The sequence below is a fragment of the Maylandia zebra genome, linkage group LG19 (assembly GCF_041146795.1).
Source record: "Maylandia zebra isolate NMK-2024a linkage group LG19, Mzebra_GT3a, whole genome shotgun sequence".
NCBI lineage: Eukaryota > Metazoa > Chordata > Actinopteri > Cichliformes > Cichlidae > Maylandia > Maylandia zebra.
The window spans coordinates 29,781,637-29,804,212 of record NC_135185.1 but is presented as its reverse complement, the minus strand read 5'-3'; the positions used below and the strand labels follow the sequence as shown (position 1 = coordinate 29,804,212).

Below are 22,576 nucleotides of genomic sequence, written 5' to 3'. Positions count from 1 at the left end.
GCACGTAAACCTCCTCAGGTTTAGATTTTTGAACTGCTGTGAGCGCGCGTGGGGCACACAACAGAACGTGACTTAATTTCAGCCACATCCATAAAATGCTGCTATTCACTTGACAAATGAATGCAACCCTTCTCTCTTGCGAAATCTCATTGCCCAATATTACGCTGCGTATGATTCAAACACTGTTTGGCAGCATGAAATTCAAAGTCTTATTTATCTTACTACGGAGTGGGACTGAGCACATTGTCCGCACTCGGTCTATAGCTCGCGGCCCCTCCCTCAGAAACGTCACCGATGGTGGGTATAAAGTATGAGTGAGCGTGGAAAGCGTCTTTAGTGTGTTTGAGGTTGGACTGCAAGAAGACAACAAAGACGCACTGACTCCATATATATATTTGCACAAGTGGATGGAAAGACCCCAAATGCAATGGAGCAACTAAACGGCGGTGGAGAGATCGGGTCCCTGTAAACTACAAAGAAAGGAGAGGGGAAGAGGTGCCTGAATGAGACAAGGGGGAATGAAGAGTGTAATTAAGAGTTTTGTTGAAGAGTCGAGACCTTTTTGCACAATTGCGCGGATTCGCTCCCATGGAAATGCGCATTTGGCAAAGATGACATAGCACTCGAGAAAATGGGATTCCTCCAGGAACAGTACTCACTCGCGACTTCAATGAAAAGATAAAAAGGGATATTTTTTTCTTCTCCTTCTTCTAATATTACTTGACAAGGCTTCGGCTGTGAGCGAACGCAGATTAAAATATGAATCTGGGCAAAGCACTTGTGTTTTTCCTCCTCTCAAACTGTGTGACAGTGACTTTCTTGCTATCCACTTGCACCACAGTGGACATCAAACACATAAAGAAAAAGAGAGTGGAGGCCGTCCGGGGACAGATTCTCAGTAAACTCCGAATGACCAGTCCGCCTCAAACAACAGGTCCAAGTCAAGTACCGTTTCAGGTTCTGGCACTTTATAACAGCACCAAGGAGCTCATTGAGGAGCTGGGGAGAGACCGGCAGCAGAGTTGCGGACAGGATAACACGGAGACAGAGTACTACGCCAAAGAGATTTACAAGTTCAACATGATCAATGGGCCACAAGAAAACAGTGAGTGTACTGTTTTGGGGTTATGAATGTTCCAATTTTTCCTTTATAAGCCAATAAAGTAGAAACTCCTCCTGTTCTAGGTGTAGATGCATAATTGTGGTTTATTTTGAACTTTAAAGAAGAGTTGATGACCACACGCAATCCCAAATCATTCCAGTTACTTGCGCAAACGCTTTTTATCTTTGTCACGATGTCCAACCTAATTATTACGCGAGGTTACAAGGGGGGGGGGGGGGGGGGGGGGGGGTGAAAGACAAATATTTTTTTCCGGTTGGTGTGAAAGTCCATTCTTCTCTGTGCGGCTTTTTACGCGCAGACGCTCCGTGGCGTCGCGCAGAGGAAAGGGCAAAGTAAACAGTCTAATTGGAATGAGCACAATTCTTCATGCATACCTCACACCAAATCCATGGGAACCCCAGCCTTAGTCTGACACATTCCTAAGCGAGGAAAATTCTCAGGCTGTTAAATCTGCTATTTATTGCCAACTCCAATACCTCATTTCCATTTTTCTGGCCGTGAGATCCCCAATATTTTTTCTTCCACTGTCACTCACTTCTATTTCCCCCCCACTATTTCCTTCAAGTAGCTCCGCGTTATGATCTAATTCCCTCGTTCATCCATATTGGTATTTCCTGTATAAACTATGGCCCATTGATTGTTCCAGAAATCAGAAGCAGAAGCCCGCTGAGCTGCAGATTCTCCAGAGAAAGCCTAAGTGGAGCAATTGGATTGGTGCCCACTCACGGTCAGAGGCCGGTTAGCGCACGGTGTAGTGATTCTGAAATCAACAGGTGTTTGTGCAATGCTGTGACGCTGAGCAGAACCTCTGCCGGTTCCAGCAGAAGCCCTGAATCAAATCCATTTCACAGGTCCCACAAAGTGCTTCTGACATTCAAAATACACAGCTCCGGGTTTATCCACTGGTCAGAGGTAGTCAGAGCTCCCAAAACAAACAGAGGTCTAAGGAGTGGGATCAGTGATGGCCAGGTGCCCAGGACACATCACTGGTCTCACACCGTGGGCCATAATGTAGGTGATAATACAAGACATGAACACACTGGCAGCACTTTCTTCCCAAACAGCTTACTAGAGTCACAGATTGTTTAAATTAACAGAAGGTGCCACATGCATTAATTAGCAGTCTTCTCTTCCTTTCCATTATGTAATTTTAAGGAGAGCTGGGCATGTTGCAGTATGCAGAAACATAATGTCTGTCACCTTGGTATTTCTGCTGTGTAGTTCATTTTCATTCCTGCTGAATCTAATGAGTTTTGCATTCGCTGCTTTTTGGAAGGTGGGAGTGCTTAGTTAGGAAGTTAAACAGAAACCTTTCACACACTCTTTAATGCGACGCTTGCACCCAGACTGCTTTGCTAGACACGACTGCGAATGCAATGCGATGCAATTCAAAGCTTTGGCCATTTATGAGCAGATGAAACAAAACTGAGTGAGAACAGGAATTTGGAGCTTCCTTTCCTTTTCTTTTTCCTGGTGCATCACAAAGCCGGTGGGGATAGTGCTGCTGAGGAAATTAGATAAAGACATATTTGAACTGAGGGGCGACCTGCAACACAATAACAGTTTAAGAGTCTGCTGACTGGCCTTGACTAGCTCATTGGAGCCTGCAGCCTCAGTGAAATTTCAAGCCAATCACTGCCTCAGTGTTGGGTCAGTAGAGAAAAAATGAGGACCAACTCTGAGGACAGCAGAGTGTCTGATATATGGGATAGTAGAAAGATGATGTCACCTGTACAAACAGAGACAGAGGTCTTTGGTCTGCTTCCAAAGAAACAGCATGGCTCCATCAAACTCCCACGCCTTTACCATTTTTGCTTCCTCATCTTCAATCCAGTAGGAGGAGAGTGGGGGGGGGGTGTCGTCACTCATTGCATTGTTTCCTCCACACTGCCATAGCTGATATCTGCAGTCCGATGTAGGAATGGACTTATTTCTGATGAAAAGCAACGTTTGAATTTGGTACATTAAACCCTCGGCTAACTGGGGAGGGGAAATCAAACTTTTCCATTAGAGCATGATGCAAATTCACATCCCAGATGCAGCAATTTCAGGAAAATAATAAGAGAACTCCAGCTAATGCAATTTCTGTTCTGCTTTATGAGATCTAGACACCACAGCAGCTGGCTAGCACCTGCTGACTTGTGCTTTCTGTTTCCTTTGTTTACATCCACAAAGCTGTGGAGAGACTGACATCACAAGTATCCTTTGGGCAAAAGAGCAAAGAGAGGTGATTCCTTTGAGCTTCGTTCCGGGAGATTCCGTGTCATGGACAGAATCCCAGACACCGGAGGCTGAACGCGTGTCAGGAGCTGAGGTGTGGTCGATAGCGTCTGGGCGAGGCAGCAGCAACTATTCAAATGTCTGTCTTCGGGCATTTTGGACAACTTTACTCCCTAATCCATCCTTTGAAACCCATATGTTCAAATTAATTGGGTGATAATGCGAGAATGGAGTCAGGCGGGCATCATTTTGTTATCCAGGTTTTTTTAAAAGTGTGACTATAAATATACTTTTGCAGATGTGTTAATGACAGCCTCTCCCAATAAAACTCAAAATAAGCATGCTCTGACCTTAGAGCAGTGTGCTATTTTACAGCGTTTTTAGAAATAACATGAGAAGTTGTTTTAATTACTTATACAGTGTTTAAAATATAGAGTGTTGCTTTGTTTGGCATGGAAAACTATACACCTTGATTTTTTTTACTAGTAGAAATTAAACTCTGGAGAAGCTTATTGACATAACCTGTGCCGTGTCAAACAGTTAATACATTAAGCTTGTGTCAGCATCCTGATACTCAGCCTTAAACTCTATCATCTAAAAATGGACGGGGGAGTCGGGAGTGGTGGTCAAATCAATTTGTGACTGTATCTCACTTTAATTATACAAGCAATCCCCTTCCACTCACCAACATGGAACAAATTACCTTTCAGACCCTTGGCAAAAATAAGCCATAATGTGAAATCCACCTAAAACCATTGCAATGGGAAAAATGAGGTCATCCAAAAAGGAAACCAAAGACTTGATTAGAATTTCAAATCTCCCCTCGAAGTGGGGCTTTCCACCTTCTGTGGGGGAGACGGAGCAGTGAGTGAGTGAGGGGAGGAAAAGGGCTACTGAGGTTTCCTCCTTATAGATTGTGTGGAAACGCTGGACAGATATCTGGCTGGGGACAAATGCTGAAAGGTCAAACTATAAATAGGGAAAGCTGAAATAAAATCAAAAAGAAAAAAAAACTTTGTGGAAATATCAGATAATGACTGGGAGGACACTGAAATAGGATTATGGGTCAAATGAAGTACAGATACTCGGAGATGTGCAAGTTCCTTTTGCATGACACAGAAAACGGCCTCACTTCTGAGTTTCCATTTGTCCCAAATCTGCTCGAGGTGCAAATCAGCTAAAGGTGCAGTGCCCCTTTCAACCATCAGCAAATCCGAGGCTTTGGTAATAAAGCTTAAGCTTGAAGTAATAAATTAGCCATGGCTTGGCTGTAAGTGACTGTTTCCACTTGGCTCATAAAAAGTTTGCTATGCGCTTGTTTTGCTCAACAGTGCATATGCTGGGCCTGTTAAAATAATAAACTGCTCTATGGTATTATGGTATAAAAAGGAGAAAGGCTTCAATGCAGCAGGAAGTTTTTTCAGATGGGATCGCGGTGTGGCCATTCATTGGGCCGATTGTGCTAAAGGTCAGTGTTCAGTCATAAACACACACATGCACCATGTTACAGTGTCCAGTGAGTTATTGCTTCTCCCTGGTGTGGTGGAGTCTCTCTCTCTCCTCGGTGCCTGCTCAGGTGCTGTTCTCCTCCAGCACGTGAGCCCGCATGTTCCCAGCTAAACCTCTGAGTTCCAGGGAATACTTGGCTTCTGGCTGAGCCCTCGGAGCACCTGTTGGGTTCAAGTGCTGGTGGGAGGAGGAGCACGCTGCTGTCCCACTGTAGCCTGCTCCACTAACACATGGGACATTTGGTTTTCATTTCATGACTTCAACTTGTTGCTAACTCGGACCGCACAAAGCATAAGCAGATGGTTTGCGGTAATGGCTCCCTTGATAGACTAGAAATTGTTTTTTTTTCTTTTAAAAAAATAGAACTTTTGCTTTTATCTTTAAACTATTCAAATTTGTAGAAAGGGAATCCTCGGCAAAAGGTTTATCAATTATCGGCTCAATAAACATGTCCACCCCTGTGAGGATGTCACTGGGAAAATATGCTTTTCACAGTGAAGTAGGAGCTTAAGGGAATACAGAAAAAAACCAAAAACAAATCAGATCTTTTATGTCATTCTTTCCATTTTACCTGCAGATGACCTCCCCAACTGCCCCAGGGGCATCACCCCCAAGATATTCCGCTTCAATGTGTCGATCATGGAGAAGAACGCCACCAACTTATTCCGGGCTGAGTTTCGAGCCCTGCGGATCCCCAACCCCAGCGCCAGGAGAAACGAGCAGAGGATTGAGCTCTACCAGGTGTGTGAACTGGCCGTTCATTTCCACTATTAGCAGAGTCCAGAGGTGGGGTGGGGTGAAGAGGGGGAGAGCTGAATTTCTCTCAGAAGGCCTGTGTGGGTCAGTGAGAAAGATGAAAACATTTATATTAGGGTGTCCGGCTCCCTCAACCTCTCTTTTCAAGTGCTGATCATTATTCCGTGTGGTTAAAATCAAATGGATTCTACATCAGGACAGATTTAAGAGCTTGTGCAGCCGTCTTTAAGAAACCCTAGATTACCATTCGGCAGTTTCTTCTTTCACAGCTGTCAATCAAAGCAGCTGTCCATCCATGTAGGATTAAGCACGGAGTATATATATATAAATCTCTGTGATCTTAAGCATTTTAGAAGCGTGTTAATGCATACATCTGGTATAGGCTCGTGTGGGGTGGCAGGAATAGATTTTTTTCTTTTTCTGTTTCCTCATTAATCTCCCATGAGAGACTAGAAGTAATGATCAGGTTCCAACATTTCCTGCCAGGGAGACAAGCGTCTCCGGACTGCATACCGCCTCTGAGGCAAGGCTCTGGCCAGTGCTGAACACAGACTGTCAGGGCTTCAGATTGTTTCCAGGAGCCTAGGAGGAGATAGAGGCAGGGTCGCCCACTGGGGGGAGTAAATGGAGCCACTCACTCGCCCCCACATTTTTTAGACTGGAACTGACTGGCAGAGGGCTGACGCTGGCAGCCCTGCCGCCCCTCGTTCCCACAGGAAGACAGATTAGATGCTGACATTGTTCAGAAACCTGGTTATCCATAGCACCGCTCATACCCACCACCCAAACACATTTCTCCCTACAGATAAACACCTTTGTTCAAATACATGCTGGTGCAGATACAAACTATATTTTCCGCTGTCAGTCTTTGCCCAGTGGGAGCGTCGACATTCTAACAGAGCGGCAGCTTTAAATGCCCTCAGAGATACTTTCTGACACTGTGTGTGAAGGATAAGTCAAAGTTTAAACGGCTGACTCGAAGGACGGCCAGGTTCCCACTGGCAAGAGGGTAAGACACAGGCATTAACTTGCAAAATGGGGATATCAACACACGGAGTCACTTTTTCCATGAAGAGTAGACATTTGGCCCAAAGGCATCCTGGAGAGTCTGGCTCAGACAGACAGTCTCGATTCTGTGCGCGCATGTGTGTGTAAAAATAAAAAGAGTTTATGCAGCTGGGTCACATTTTCATCTTTCCTCGCAGATCCTCCAGAAAGATGACCCCAAAGCCAAACAGCGCTACATTGGGGGCAAGAACGTCCTGACCAAGGGAACGCCTGAGTGGGTCTCCTTTGATGTTACGGAGACGGTGAGAGAGTGGCTGATGAATCGACGTGAGTGGGACACCACATTTTCCTCGCATCACACCTTATTACATGTCCTGCCAAATAATAACCGGCTCGTGTGAAACAAAGGAGAACGGCCTCAGGGCTGAAAATGTCTGCTCCTTACTTCTCTCTGCTCTTGTTCCTCTACCCCCACCCTCAGGGACCAATCTCGGCCTGGAGATCAGTGTGCATTGCCCCTGCCACACCTTCAGGCCTAATGGCGATATAATTGAGAATGCCCATGAGGTACTAGAGGTCAAGTTCAAAGGTGAGATTGCATTTGATACCCAACTTGTGATGGATTTCACAGAGTTATGAACGTTGTGCTTTTAACAAGGCTTTAAACTGTGATCAGGTAAATAAATCAAGAAGAGTGTTTTCAGGTAAAATTAGGAAAACAAGTGAAGAACTAAATGAGGAGAACGAGGCTTCTCTCTTCTCTCCACAATGAATATGAAGCAGTGTAACTTAACGTCGCAAGCACTATGACTGGAAGCAAGAAAAATACACAATCGTTCTCCTCGGCTGTCTAACTGAAAACCTTCCACTGCAACACTTTCACTGTTGTTGCTTTCATTCACTGTGAAATCAGAAATCTAACAAATAGCTCCAGGAATTCAGTCTCAGACTCGGCCTCTTTCTATAGGTTTCCGAGACTCGTGTGTTGTCCCAACTCCCTGGCCCAGACTGTGGTCTCTGAGTCTGTGTTTGGTCAGGATTTTTCTCTGCTTTTGATCTTTCAGTCTCTTGAGATGTTGTATTAATGATTACGAGCCAGATAGCGCTTCAGTTTGTTTGGCTTTTGTTTGATTTGTCAAGCGTTGAAGATAGGCATCTATTTTTCTGTTGAAAAATTCCATTTATTCTCATTAGTGCTGCAGAGGCACAGGTGGTTTTTCGGATGATTTACATTAGGGGGTCTCAGGACTAGCTGATTCAGTGGTGGTGCTCTTTTATGTCTTTTTGCTCATTAGTTATCAGCGGATCTTGACACACGCTTGTCTCTACAGGGAGTGCAGAATTATTAGGCAAGTAGTATTTTTGAGGAATAATGTTATTATTGAACAACAACCATGTTCTCAATGAACCCAAAAAACTCATTAATATCAAAGCTGAATGTTTTTGGAAGTAGTTTTTAGTTTGTTTTTAGTTTTAGCTATTTTAGGGGGATATCTGTGTGTGCAGGTGACTATTACTGTGCATAATTATTAGGCAACTTAACAAAAAACAAATATATACCCATTTCAATGATTTATTTTTACCAGTGAAACCAATATAACATCTCCACATTCACAAATATACATTTCTGACATTCAAAAACAAAACAAAAACAAATCAGCGACCAATATAGCCACCTTTCTTTGCAAGGACACTCAAAAGCCTGCCATCCATGGATTCTGTCAGTGTTTTGATCTGTTCACCATCAACATTGCGTGCAGCAGCAACCACAGCCTCCCAGACACTGTTCAGAGAGGTGTACTGTTTTCCCTCCTTGTAAATCTCACATTTGATGATGGACCACAGGTTCTCAATGGGGTTCAGATCAGGTGAACAAGGAGGCCATGTCATTAGTTTTTCTTCTTTTATACCCTTTCTTGCAGCCACGCTGTGGAGTACTTGGACGCGTGTGATGGAGCATTGTCCTGCATGAAAATCCTGTTTTTCTTGAAGGATGCAGACTTCTTCCTGTACCACTGCTTGAAGAAGGTGTCTTCCAGAAACTGGCAGTAGGACTGGGAGTTGAGCTTGACTCCATCCTCAACCCGAAAAGGCCCCACAAGCTCATCTTTGATGATACCAGCCCAAACCAGTACTCCACCTCCACCTTGCTGGCGTCTGAGTCGGACTGGAGCTCTCTGCCCTTTACCAATCCAGCCACGGGCCCATCCATCTGGCCCATCAAGACTCACTCTCATTTCATCAGTCCATAAAACCTTAGAAAAACCAGTCTTGAGATATTTCTTGGCCCAGTCTTGACGTTTCAGCTTGTGCGTCTTGTTCAGTGGTGGTCGTCTTTCAGCCTTTCTTACCTTGGCCATGTCTCTGAGTATTGCACACCTTGTGCTTTTGGGCACTCCAGTGATGTTGCAGCTCTGAAATATGGCCAAACTGGTGGCAAGTGGCATCTTGGCAGCTGCACGCTTGACTTTTCTCAGTTCATGGGCAGTTATTTTGCGTCTTGGTTTTTCCACACGCTTCTTGCGACCCTGTTGACTATTTTGAATGAAACGCTTGATTGTTCGATGATCACGCTTCAGAAGCTTTGCAATTTTGAGACTGCTGCATCCCTCTGCAAGATATCTCACTATTTTTGACTTTTCTGAGCCTGTCAAGTCCTTCTTTTGACCCATTTTGCCAAAGGAAAGGACGTTGCCTAATAATTATGCACACCTGATATAGGGTGTTGATGTCATTAGACCACACCCCTTCTCATTACAGAGATGCACATCACCTAATATGCTTAATTGGTAGTAGGCTTTCGAGCCTATACAGCTTGGAGTAAGACAACATGCATGAAGAGGATGATGTGGACAAAATACTCATTTGCCTGATAATTCTGCACTCCCTGTATTAATGTTGAATAACAGCTATAAATCTTTTGCTCTGTTTGCTGATGCTGTGTCGAGTTGGCAGAGAGATACTTGTACAAAAGGAGGTAGACTGGAAATTTCTGGATTTTTGGCCTACATTTCAAAAAGAAATCTTTTGTTTTAGTGCATTTACTGCCTCAATTAAAGTTGCCTGAAGCACTGATGAGGAGTCCTCGTGTGCTCTACAAAAATGTTTCTCATGGTGAATTAGGATGCATTTGTCATAAAATATCACTCACAATACTTTTATTATTATGCAACCGGTCTATAAAAGTACTTTCCAGTCCAGTCATCAACATGTTCCTCTAGCAGCAAAACTCACTGAGGTCTTTTTGTTAAGATAATGGGTTTCCTTTCTAAGAGGAAGAGAGAGAGGCACAGAGCATGGGAATACAATCGATCTGGTATCTCACTTAGCGCTGGGGCCCCCAGGCCCTCGGTCCTGGGAACGCTCTTGACTGGCTTGGCCACAAGGAATGTGCTGCCACGGCGCTCAGACGTTTGGCCCCAAATTAAAGAGGGCCGTACATATCCACCAGCAGCATCTCTCCTGAGATATCCACTGCTTTAGCTATCAGGGATAGAGTGGATGAGCAGACACTGGCCCAGGGGGAGAATGGAGGGGAAGAAAGGAAGTTAGAGGGACCAGTGTGAAATCCAGGAAGGGAAGAAAAGTGAGACAGAAGTGAATGAAGTTGGGCCTGGAGAGTATTCATATGTAAGAGTTACAACTGATTATGCTGACTGAAACTAAATCTTACTTTCACTAACATCAGCTGTTGAAGAGTCTTTAAAAAAATGTGTAGTTTTTTTCCCCTTGATATCTTTAAAAAAAACCCTCCTCCTGCAGGGATGGAAGCAGAGTATGACGAGCAGAGCCGTGTGAAAAGCCAAAAGGAGCAGCTGTACCCCCACCTCATCCTCATGATGCTCCCTCCCCACAGGCTGGATGCCCAGGCTTCCTCCCGAAGGCGCAAGCGGGCACTTGACACCAATTACTGCTTCAAGTAAGCCTCATTCGCTCCCCCTGGAAAATGTAATGCACTACTTAGACTATTGCTCATCATCTTAAAATAAATTCTCCCAAAACCGTTTCTCTCTGGCTGCACCTGCGCTGACAATTTAAGACATTTGCCTACTGGGCTAATATTCCAGGGACACTTGAATAAAGCACCCGCATCCAATTAAAATATCAGCTGTCACGTTTCAAAAAACATGACAGGGAAGACGTGTAAATAAGCGCAGAACACACAAAGAATACATGCAATAAACTTGTTAATCACCCAGATGAGCATGGCGGAGGTACTAGATTATACAAGTCAGGATCTGTCTCGGTACTAGCAAACACTACCGCCTCTTACACACCGTCTCCTCAACTCTGGATTTCCTATGACAGGCAGTACCAAAGACACCTGGGCTGACTCCAAGAGGGAAAAAAAAGGGCACACCTAAGACTGGAATTTCTGAACTTGAGTCTCATCTCTGACTGAGGCCACGGGGCGGAAAATGTATACTTAAATTTGCGTGTTATCCTCCAAATCAAGAGGGTAATCATTGTCTCCCCCTTTCATTTCTGCAGCAATTACGAGGAGAACTGCTGCGTGCGACAACTATATATTAATTTCCGTGAGGATCTGGGATGGAGGTGGATACACCAGCCCGAAGGGTACTATGCCAACTTCTGCTCTGGTCCCTGTCCTTACCTACGCAGTGCAGACACCACCCACAGCTCGGTGAGAAAAAGTGCCACTTCTCGAATCCGTTTTGGTGTTTGGAAATGTGCTTGCCAACCCTCATCTCTTTTGTCATCTTCCTTTCACAGCTGCTGAGCCTGTACAACACCTTGAACCCCGAAGCGTCCGCCTCTCCCTGCTGTGTTCCTCAGGACTTGGAGCCCCTAACCATCCTCTACTACGTGGGTCGCTCCCCGAAAGTCGAGCAGCTTTCAAACATGGTCGTCAAGTCCTGCAAGTGCAGCTAAACTTCAAGGTCTTCGAGGGAGGGAAGGGGGGGGGGGGGGGGGGGGGGGGTGCCCTGTGAGAAGCAAGGCATGGGACTTGATCACTCCCAGCACTGCCCGAAGCGGGTATGAGGAATTAAAGCGGGCAATGTACAGTTTGGCCTCCATGAGTACCTCTTTCCCATGCTTTAGCTTTGCCCAAGCTCTTAAAAAACAAACGAAAAAAGAGATGGAGTCCACTACAGCTATACTTAGAAGACCTGTCATACACCACTTCACCAACAGCGCTCTCAAACCCATCAGACCTCTTGGTAGTTAATTACTTTTTGACATCAGTGTTTCTCATATTTTTTTGTTTTTCCAGCATTTTGTACCTCATGTCCACGACTATTGGTAATCAAAGGCCATTTTCAGTGAAAGAGAAACAGAACAATAAATGACTGATCCATTCTCAAGGATGCATTAAAAAGAGAGAGAGGGAGAGACAGAGAAGGACTCAGAATGCAGACTAAACTCAGCATACGCCAAAAGAGAGCAAACACATCACACGGGACACATTCAAAAAGTCCGAGCTGGAAACTGACGCTGTGCGCGCCGCGGCTCCCTACACTGTTTGTTTAGGATTAAATGCTGTCGATTAAAAATGATCTAAATGAAAAGACAACATGCTGGAAACCGATCGTTATTTCAAAGTAGTATTTCCATGGTTATGTTTACCTCTATAATGCAACAGGACTGGTGATTCCAGGGATTGTTTTGTTTTTAAATGAAGCCTTTTCTGTTGTATGAGATGATGTAATGTCACTAAGTGAACTTTAATAGATCACAAACTGTAAATGTTTTTCTTATTACTCTTGGAAACACTTTTTTTTTTTAATTAAAAATGTTGGACAGTTCGTTTTTTTCTCCTTTACTGTTGTGGTATTTATGTTTTAGTTTACACATGTTTTAGGGTGTTTTTATTTCAAAAGGTCAGGGGCTGAATTTCAAGTGTTCGAACAAAATGAACAAAAGTGGTTAGAGTCACAGTCATCGTGTTTTTTAATGCTTTCCAAGTATTCATTTCAATTTTGTTTGCTACAAACAGCCTCACTGGTCCCAAAAATACTACATTTCCATGCATATTGTAAACAGTCAAAGAGATTATAACATGGTACAGCCCATATGGAAAATAAACAAAGAAAAAACACCTGTAGTAAATGTTTATGTTTTCTAAGCATGTCTCAAAAACTCACATCCCATACAGTGATTTACTCATCCTAGTGGCCTCTTTGTATTTTTCTTAATATGGGAATTGAATAGGAGAGACATTAGCTATAAAGGGAAAATCCAAGAGGGGACACCTGTATGAGCAAATTACTGTTAAATGTATTAATAAAACATAAATATTTACTATTAGAGGAAAGGAGTTGTTTTTCGTCTCAGTTTTCTTTTCTTTACATTGTAAACAACGCTGTCACCACATTACATTACACACACTGATTTGGATCTTGCTTTTGGGAGTTCTGGCTTTAATAGGTCGGACTTCACAACATGACGTCAAAGAGCACATGTTACAAAAACATTCACCGTCAAGTTACATGTTAAAACAGTTGACCTGTTGTACTGCATTGAAAACTACAATCTGTGCACACTCACCCAGGTGATAGTCATCAGCTGATGTGAGAAAATCATGCACAAAATTCAAGTATTTCAGCCAAAGTTATTATAAACACATGGTAAAACTGCTGACCACTACCTCACATCTTCTTTTTTTTAAATAAACACACCCCTGAGTGAACTCACTATATGGTCCCAAGCCACAGAATATCTGTGAGGATACTGGTCTCCTGGTGCAGCATCGACCTTCATTATAGATCTTTTCCTTTTTATTTTAGGCTTTGAGCTACAGAAATGGGCCAAAAAGGTTACGCTGGACAATGTACAGTAAATAAATACTGATGTAATGACAATAATTTATTTATTTTTTAATCAAAAATAATGAATTTGGTCCATCCAGAAAAACAATATCAGCATCTCAACAGTTTACAGGAATAATCACAAGCCGACTGCATTCTTTACATGAAACCTGAACATCCCTGTTGGGTCATCTTTGTAGATACAAACAAGGGAACAACATTAATACAATCACATTTTATTATCAGGCCCACAAGAAAAAGGGTGCTATGCTTAACATGTCCTCAGGGCGAAAAGGCAGAGGAGTCAGATTTGGCAACTGTGTGGCTTCCAGCGAGGAGTGGGAGTCAGGAGTGTCTAACGCTGGAAAGCCACACATGAAAAGAACTTCTCTGCACACTTATCATTCATGACTGTAAAATGAGAAGTTGCTCATGCGGGCTGAACAATGCTTGTCAAAAACTTAACAGAGGTCTCTCATTACCAAAACCCGCATATCACCTGTGTTTAAAAAAAGAAAAGAAAAAGAGAAAAGAAGAAAAATGTGCACGCATGGTTGTGGTGGACATGCTACTGCCTGAGCACAGAATAAAACAACGAATCCTGTAGTTAAAATACCAACAGGGCTTGAAGAACCATCTGCTGAAGGCTATCTGTCAGTGAAATCTTCCTGTGGCATCAACAGCATGGAGAGAATGAGGGCGGGCACTGTGGGATACGGACTGATTGTAGCCAAGGGCGATGAGGGGAGGGGGTGGAGCTGCGCAACAAAATCCCGACCTGCGTCAAAGCCGGGCATTTTTGGCCTGGCACACTATCCTCTTGCATGTCTGTGGCTGTATCATTGAGAAATTAATAGGACCCTGTTCGATGTGTGGCATACTTTTATCTGTTGTCCCGTCCCAGAATAAACCTCTGTGAGATGCAGTTACATGCAGAGACACCTGTCAGGCCTGCAGAGTGGCAGGACGTGCCTCTGGTCGCCTTCGTGTCATCTGTGAGTGGGCTCCTGATCCTGGAACAGCTTGCGGTATGCAGAAAGACCTTTATTTTTTTTTTTAAAAGAACAAAAAAAAGAAGAAGAAATAACAAGAGTGAGAAAGGCAGTCAAAGGTCTACCCCTCATGTGTACAGAAACAGAAGCCCAAAAGAGTTTTTCTTCAGAAGAGTTTGCTAAACCGTTGTGGAGTCCACCTCTTCAATTATTCATGGTCAAGGTGGATACCAGCTGATCTCGTCAGTCAGCTCAGTTGTTCGTGTTCAACCCCTTCACCCCCTGATCCTATCGGCTGGCGTGCAGCCAGGTATCCGGTAGAAAAAGACATTCCAAGTACAGTTGGAGCTGCTGTGTTTGTGCTCCCAAACAGTATTCCCTTTCATTCCCTCTCTGCACAGTTTGTTTTGGTGCTTTTTTACACTGCGAGGACTGACTGACTGAGCTGGAAAACGAAAAACATCTCCCTCGCTTCCAACCCGATGACAGGGCTGCTGGAAGTGGCTTCCTCTAGCTCAGCAAAAGAAAGATAAAGGGACAATATTCTCTGCTTTATAGCCCACTCTGAATGAAACTGAAACGAGAAGGAGAAATCAAGGGATCGTCAAGCAAGCTAAACTTAAAAGGTTGAAACGGTAACTAACAACAACTTCAGTCAAACGCTGCACAGTGGTGTGAAAAAGTGTTTTCCCCCTTCCTGATTTTCTAGTGTTTTGCATATTTGTCCCACTTGCATGTTTCAAATCATCAAACTAATTTAATATTAGACAAAGATAACCTGAGTAAATAGGAAATGCAGTTTTTAAATGATGATTGATTATGATCATTGATTATAGGAGAAAGGTTATACAAGCCTACTTTTTCACACAGGACCAGGTAATTGCCCCTCTTGTTAAATCATGAATTACCTGTGATTAATCACATTTTTTGGAAAGCCGTGCTCAGCTTCACTAAAAACAAAAACAATTACTGGAAGACCTGATGAATCAAGAAATCACTCAAATAGAAGCTGTCTGACAAAGTGAACCTGGCAGTACATCATGTCACAATCTGAAGAAAGACCTGAGAAACAAAGTCAGTCTGGAAAGGGTCTCAAAGAATGGCCTTGGGACCAGTGTTGGACAAGTTACTTGAAAATAGTTATTAATTACTAATTACTGATTACTTCTCCAAGAAGGCAATCCAGTTACTTTACATTAAAGTTACTGATTACTTATTTTCAAAAGTAATTCAAAAGCAATAGACCTTAAAGCCCAATTCTATTTTTCTGCATATTTCATGATATAAAATTGAATCAAATGAAAAAGTCTCCTTTAAATATTTTTTTTTAGTTTTAATCTGTTAACTTTATGCACATTGCAACCCCTAACCCCTTTCCCTGTGAATTTCACACTCTCGTGGCAGCGTGCTAGGTACTTGCTCAGATTTGAAGTTTAATTTTTCGCTGCGGAAAGAAGTTTTCTTCCCATGTAGATTGTACTGTGGACGCTAATGTTTTTATCACTTTTCACGCAATCAAACTTAAAGTAATGTCAGTACTTCCAAGCTTTAAACACTGCACGGTCGTGCTCTCTCCCGGACTCCATATTATCCATTGTTGATCTACACACATCTGTTGCTGCCATGGACGTCACACACTTGTACGTCATTGTCATGAGACACTCTCACAAACTAAATCACAGTTTAGTAACGCAGTACAGCAGCATGCTTACGGGAAAGTAACAGTAATCTAATTACATTACTTGAAAAAAGTAATCGGATTACAGTAACGCGTTACTGCCCAGCTCTGTTTGAGACTCAAGTGAACCACTGTGAGAGCCGTTGTAGAAGTAGGAGAAAACTTGGAACAATGGTGAAGCCAAAATTACTCCAAGAGCATTTCAACGACTCATCCAGGAGGTTACGGAAGAACCCAAAACAACATTAAAGAACCACAGGCTTCACATCTCTCAGTTAAGGTCAGAGTTCATGATTCAACAGTAAGAAAGATTGACAACACGAAAGCTTGTCTCACATTTGCCAAAAACATCCTGATGATCCCCAAGATTTGGGGAAGAATATTCTGCGGACTGATGAGACAAAAGGTGAACTTTTTTGAAGGTTTCAGTCAAGTTACATCTGGAACAAAACTAACAGAGCATTTCAGAAAAGGAACATCATACCAACAGTAAACTATGGCAGTGGTAGTGTAATATCCTGGGGCTTTTTTTGCTGCCTCAGGACCTGGAAGACTTACTCTGCTACATGGAACTGTGAATTCTGCAATCTACAAAAACATCCTGAAGGAGAATATCCGGCCATCTGTTCATGACCTCAAGTTGAAGTGCACTTGAGTTTTGCAGCAGGACAAAGACCCAAAACACACCAGCAAGTCCACTTCTGAATGCCTTAAGAAAAACACAAAAAAAGACTTTTCGAGTTGTCTAGTCAAAATCTTGACCTGAATCTGATTGAGATGCTGTGGCATGACCTTAAAAAGGTGGTTCATGCTTGAAAACCCTCCAGTGTGGCTGAATTACAACAATTCTGCAACGATGAGTGGGCCAAATTCCTCCACAGCGATGTAAAAGACTCAATGCCACTTATCCCAAATGCTTGAGTGCAGTTGTTGATACTAAGGGTGGCCCAACCACTTATTGGGTTTAGGGGGCAATCACTTTTTCACGCAGGCCCATGCAGGTTTGGATTTTTTCCCCACTTAATAATAAACACCTTCATCAAAAAACTGGATTTTGTGTTTATTTGTGTTATCTTTGTGTAATATTTAAATTTATTTGACAATCTGAACCATTTAAGTGTGACAAACATACAAAAAATAGGAAATCAGGACAGGGGCAAACATTTTTTTCACACCACTGTATTACATACCCTACACTAAATCTTAATCTACCAATAAAATGCCTACTCACATACATAGTTCAGTAGAGTGAGTCAATTACAAATCCATCTGGTAAATTAAATCCAGTAACTTACATAATATATCTGAAAACAGGGATGGCAGCCAAAAACTACCTTCCTATCCTAACAATACACCACACAGTCTTATTTTGATAGAGAGAGGCCTAAGCCATCTGTCCTGACATGATCAGACTTCCATTAAATTGACCCAAGTTCAGCATTCATTTCCTTCTCAAACTCAAGCAATAAATCTCCTCACAGTCACCGACTGTGGAGCACTGAGAGCTTCAAGGAAACTTCAAGGGAAGCACTCTGAAACACATGTGGCCGATACGATCTCGTCTTGTTAGCTCCGGTTGGTCTTCATCAAAATCCCGCCCTCGTGTCATGTCAAAAATCAACACAGAAGAAGTGGGGAAAAGGGCGAGGCGGGGGTTAGTGAGCAGAAAAGGTTTGCAGAGAATAAAGGGAGGGTTTCAGGAGCAAAGAGAGGAAGATATTATGAGAGAGCACAAGAGAGAGATAAAGGGAGAGTGTGATTAATGACGGCTGACAGCTGATCAGAGAGAATGCTCTCCATTTGGACTCGCTCTAACTGCCTGTCAGAGTCGATCAGGGGAGCTCAGTCATCTCATAACAGAGGTACCGGTGTACCTCTGTTATGAGATGACAGGCAGAAAGACCTGATGCACTCTGAAGCTCCACAAAGGCTGTGTCCCTTTCAATAACCCCTCCCTCTGCCAAAACACCACACAGAGTCTCCGTTTTACCCTCAGCCTCATTTAAAAACGCATGGTTAAACCTGCACCACTAAGTGGTTTAACTCTCCACACACACACACACACACACACGTATGTATGTATGTATGTATATATATATATATATTAGTGATATGTTTTAATTCATGAGTGAAGCACCCTTTGCACCCTGAACAGTGGAAAAAAATGCATTCATTAAATGCAGAAGTTGCTCCCAAAGGATCCAGTTACAGTAATTGATGAGTTTGTAAGATGTTTGTTAACCTTAGCCAGGTTTCATAGTTTGGGAAGAGGAGGAAAATGGAGAACTAAAAAAATATTTTGTGTGTGTGTGTGTGTTTTAGTGTGGATAGGAGTTGTAGGGATGACAGGTCGATGCACAGCTACTGCGTTTTTCCAACAAGCTGATCTCGCTTGACTGCGACACTGACATGATGTGAAGAATGGTGTGATTTTCTAATGCTAATGTATAGTAGTGCTGTGGAAAAAGCCCGTGATCAGGCAAACAGATGTGTGCATAAGCACAAACTGCTTAATATCACTGCAATAAGCTCAACACTTCTCTCAGGATGGAAAGAGCTGTGGAAATAAGGCAAGATGACAGAAGCACACACGTGAGTGCACGAACCCACAAAGTCTGAGTTGCATTTGTCATTCTCTTGAGAGGTGTTATTTATTCGGTACAGCATTTGGCAAATGGACAGTAATTACAACTGCATGGCAATGGCCAACAGATGGAAATGCCCCAAATGTTCCCATCCGTTGATCTCAAAAAAAGATGTCTTCACTGCTGTGCCTTTTAATCCCAGAGTGGTGTCGTTCCTCTGGATCTGAACACATGCAGAACACACAGTACTGTGTAAAAGCTTTGAGCCACCCCTCATTTTCAGACATAAAATAGTATTTTTTTTTGCTATTAACCAAAACGTGGCATATGTGAGCGCTGCATGTACAGCATCTTTAAAAAAGTTGAGGAGACTGAACAAGAGGAGGCCAAAAGAAGAAGTGGCAGGCTTAAAAAAACTATCCACAGTAGATGAACAGTTTGTGAAAGTCAAGTCCTTAAGAAATAAGAAAAAAGTCAGAGCAAAGACCTGACACAAGACCTGAGAGCTGCATCTGGCAACAAATCGGATGAAGTGACGAATCCAAATTTCAATTTCTTTTGTACAAAGGACAGAGGTACAACAGTGAGTATTCACAGCCATCTGTAAAACATGGCGGAGGCTCTGTCATGGTCATGGTGTCAGCACTAATACAAAAATGCAAACACATGAAAGTACCATGAGATTTTGATTCACTAGTAATACCACAGGGAAAATATCTGTTTGGCAACAGCTTCATTTTTCAGCATGGCAATGATCCTAAACACACTGCCAAAGCAGTAAAAGCATACCTGGATAGAAAAACACATAATGAAACACTATCATGGATTGACCTCCCCAAAGCCTGGACCTCGACATTATAAACACTGTGGGGTCATCTTAACAGAGAACAGAACCAGCCAACATACAAATAGAGTATGTATGTTTGCACAGGTTTCAAAAAACGACATTTTCCTGGAAAAATAGAAAGAAATGAAGGGTGATGCAAGACTTTTGCACAGGACTGTACAACTACAGAGGACCTTTTATGCTTTACCTTATCTTCTGTTATACACTGTCACACAGAAAAAGTTTCAAATAATGACATTATAGTATTTACTAAACACGTAAGAGAAAAGTATTCTGGTTATGTTTTATGTCTTGACTTGTCCTGTGAATAAATTTGATTTGATTTTGATTCAATTTAAAGGGACAGCGGCCTTTAAGGCGGAGGAGCTAAATCAGCTTGTTTCAGATGGAGCATGAACTCAGGGCCTGCACCAAGACCCAGTATAAGATAAATAAGAACTATTTTGAACAGTTACTGGTGCAAAACTTCTCTAGTAAAGCACAAGAAGCAAAAAACATGGAGCTGGCAAACGGCATGCTAGGTCTTCTTCAAACAGAAAATGACTGCAATGGAAATTTTGCTTTTGCTCTTCCAGCTCTGGCTGCTTTAACTCTTTTTGGCACAAACCCTTAATGGGGCACAAATCACTGTAAGATCTAATTAATAGAGCCTCACTCCTCTAACAGGGTTGTAATTAATTAATCACTTAACAATGCCTTTATGTATGTATGTATCTATTTATTTACTTTCTTACAGTGTGTCGAAAACATTTACGGATCCTGCACACGACTGAACGAGCAGGAGGTGGGTAAAAATATCATGTGGTGTTAGTCAGACCTCCATGGGGAATGTCCACTATGCCTAGCTGTAATCACTAACACTGGCATAGAGTGGGCATAACTTCACTCCTGCCTGAGGACTACAGCAGAGCACTAAGCATAATATGTGGAACTGCAACATTAAACCCACCTGTTTTACTGCAGATGGCCTCGTAGACCACCTGCTTGCTGCTGGCAACGGTTCCACTGGCTGAACTCTCTGAGGACATCTGCCTGTTAATCAGACACAGGACAAAAATCCGTGAAGACCAAAAATTATCATTCCCAGAGGAGTTATGCAAAGATGAACTGCACTGCAAAGGCCAAATTCGTCTCTGCAGCGCTCATCCAAGCTGTGGTACACATCACATGTCTCATGCCAATGTTCTGCTTTTAGCAAAATATCAAACTAAATATATAAAGAAAACTGGTTTTCAGCGTGTGTGATTGTTTCCAGCTGCAATACTGTAGCATGTTTGGTTTTCACCCTGTGTGTGTCCTGGAGACACCCTCTGTATCTACGACTATTACAGAGAAAGGTTTTTTATACATTTTGCCATTGCAAAAGAGTTTTCTTTCCCCCCCCCCCCCAACTTTTATTCAAAATATTATCATTTTGCAACTGTTCAAGACAGAGTCACAAAGCTATAAAGGTGTGTTAAGCCAGAGCTCAAAAATGTGTGCTGCAAAAGCTGTGAGTACTGAATGAAAGAGCGCTGGAAGCAGGAGTACCAAAGGATCGCTGACAATTCCTTCCCTAAAGCTAAAAGACCTTTTCCCATCGTAGTTCATCTAGAGTTCATCCAAATCAATCTACTTCATGGATCACGCACAGCCCAATCTCATTAACATAGCAGCGTTATTTATTATTTAAACAATTTTTAAAGATCTAGAAATGCCCTTAATGTTGCACAGATTTTCACTGCTGTGTAGTAAACCGTGGATTTCATTGATATTAAAGCCTTCCAGTGGGGCGAATGGGACCCTTTAATGGGCCGGTTATAGCCCACGGGCTGTATGTTTGCCACCACAAATCCAGGTATAATGTGGACTGCAGTGCTATCCACAGGGACAAAATCTGTCCTCTTAAAGAGACGCACATATACATGTACACACATGCCAAAGTACTCCAAACAGCCTTTGTGGTAATTCAAATTGTGCCAAGAAGATAAATGCCAACACTGAAATATTTCGGAGCAGAACCTGGTGGAGTGTGGTATTTTTCTATAGTAGTTTAATAACTGATACCGATATTTGGAGATTCGACATATGAGCTGATATTTTTCTTTCTTTTAAACACATGAAACAAAAAACAGATGCCCTTAAATGTTTTAAGTGTAATTATTTGTGTACTCATTTATGATCTGCCAGGCTCTGCTCAGATCAGCTGGTTGTGTTGTGGCATTCCAAGCAGTGCGTTTCCAACAAGGAAGCTGCAGATTGCAAGCTATGCAATGCCAACATTTATAATATAGTTGAAGGGTGTTTCTCCTGTCTCCTCTTTACTTTTTTAACCATCATTTATTGGTTATTAGAAAAGCAGATACCAATAGATTGCAAATCGTTAATATCGCTTGATACTATACTATAAATGAAATAAAATGTCATAATAACTACAGTATCACTTGGGTAATTAGTATCTATTGGTCAGAGAGGCTACATGTTCTGATCCTCGCAGCTCATGTCATCCTAACCAAGACACTTTTCTGCTTTTTAAGACTCATTTGTGTATAAAATGCCTGACAAGCCACCTTCTGTCATAAGAAAAGTGAAGTCAGCATCTAACAGTTGCTCTTTGTGTGCAGTCACTGGAGGTTGGTGAGGCTAAGTGTTTACTGAGTGCCTCACAGGAGCTATTGTGACACGAAGGGGAGAAATTCCTTCTCCTTGTCCTTGGTGATGTGATTGTCACACTGGCAAGAACACTGTAGTGATTAGGGACTATGTCGACTATGAGCAAAGATTACAGAGAGAAAAGGAACACGGAGGCAGAGCCCAGAATTCTTACAATGCGTCATACATACAGTCTGACGACCGTAAACAAGGAATTGCACTGCCCTTTTCACATAATCCGGCTGCAAACATAACATTTTCAAACAGAAAATCATTATAAGAGCTACTGAAGCATAAAGCAGGAGCAGACGTGTCTGCAACCTTATACATTAAATCTGCTAACCATTTTTTAGAGGGAACAATAAATAAAGCTTAGCTGGCATTAACCTCTCGCCCCAGGACAGCAGCTTGCCAAAAGAGCATTAATAAGGTAATGAGGGTACACACTGCCTCCTTG

General features: G+C 42.6%; 2 protein-coding genes across 8 annotated transcripts in view; one reads left to right on the top strand and one right to left on the bottom strand.

The window, feature by feature from the left end:
* Positions 1-319: 319 nt before the first annotated feature.
* On the top strand, positions 320-12,384 carry tgfb3 (transforming growth factor, beta 3). The gene is made up of 7 exons (XM_004540696.5): positions 320-1,105; positions 5,430-5,593; positions 6,814-6,943; positions 7,098-7,205; positions 10,379-10,535; positions 11,108-11,261; positions 11,351-12,384. Exons 1-7 carry the CDS (start codon positions 760-762, stop codon positions 11,507-11,509), a joined length of 1,218 nt encoding a protein of 405 aa, XP_004540753.1. The 5' UTR covers positions 320-759; the 3' UTR covers positions 11,510-12,384.
* ttll5 (tubulin tyrosine ligase-like family, member 5) overlaps positions 5,579-22,576 on the bottom strand; it is a 66,134-nt gene continuing 49,136 nt past the window's right edge. For 4 of the 7 annotated variants that reach the window (XM_004540699.3, XM_076877684.1, XM_076877689.1 and 1 more), the window contains 2 exons: positions 20,438-20,520; positions 18,197-18,864 (listed from right to left, as the gene is read on the bottom strand). In XM_004540699.3, the coding sequence (XP_004540756.1) occupies positions 18,803-18,864; positions 20,438-20,520 (145 nt within the window). In that variant the 3' untranslated portion in view covers positions 18,197-18,802. Of the gene's footprint in view, positions 5,685-12,505; positions 14,429-18,195; positions 18,865-20,437; positions 20,521-22,576 lie in introns of those variants that run through there. The other 3 variants (XM_076877686.1, XM_076877688.1, XM_076877687.1) reach the window with 3 other exon arrangements.

Coding starts and splice junctions, on each gene's coding strand:
- tgfb3 (XM_004540696.5), top strand. CDS start 760: ATGAATCTGGGCAAAGCACTTGTGTTTTTCCTCCTCTCAAACTGTGTG. Junction 5,594..6,813: donor AGAGGATTGAGCTCTACCAG/GTGTGTGAACTG, acceptor CTTTCCTCGCAG/ATCCTCCAGAAAGATGACCC. Junction 10,536..11,107: donor GACACCAATTACTGCTTCAA/GTAAGCCTCATT, acceptor TCATTTCTGCAG/CAATTACGAGGAGAACTGCT.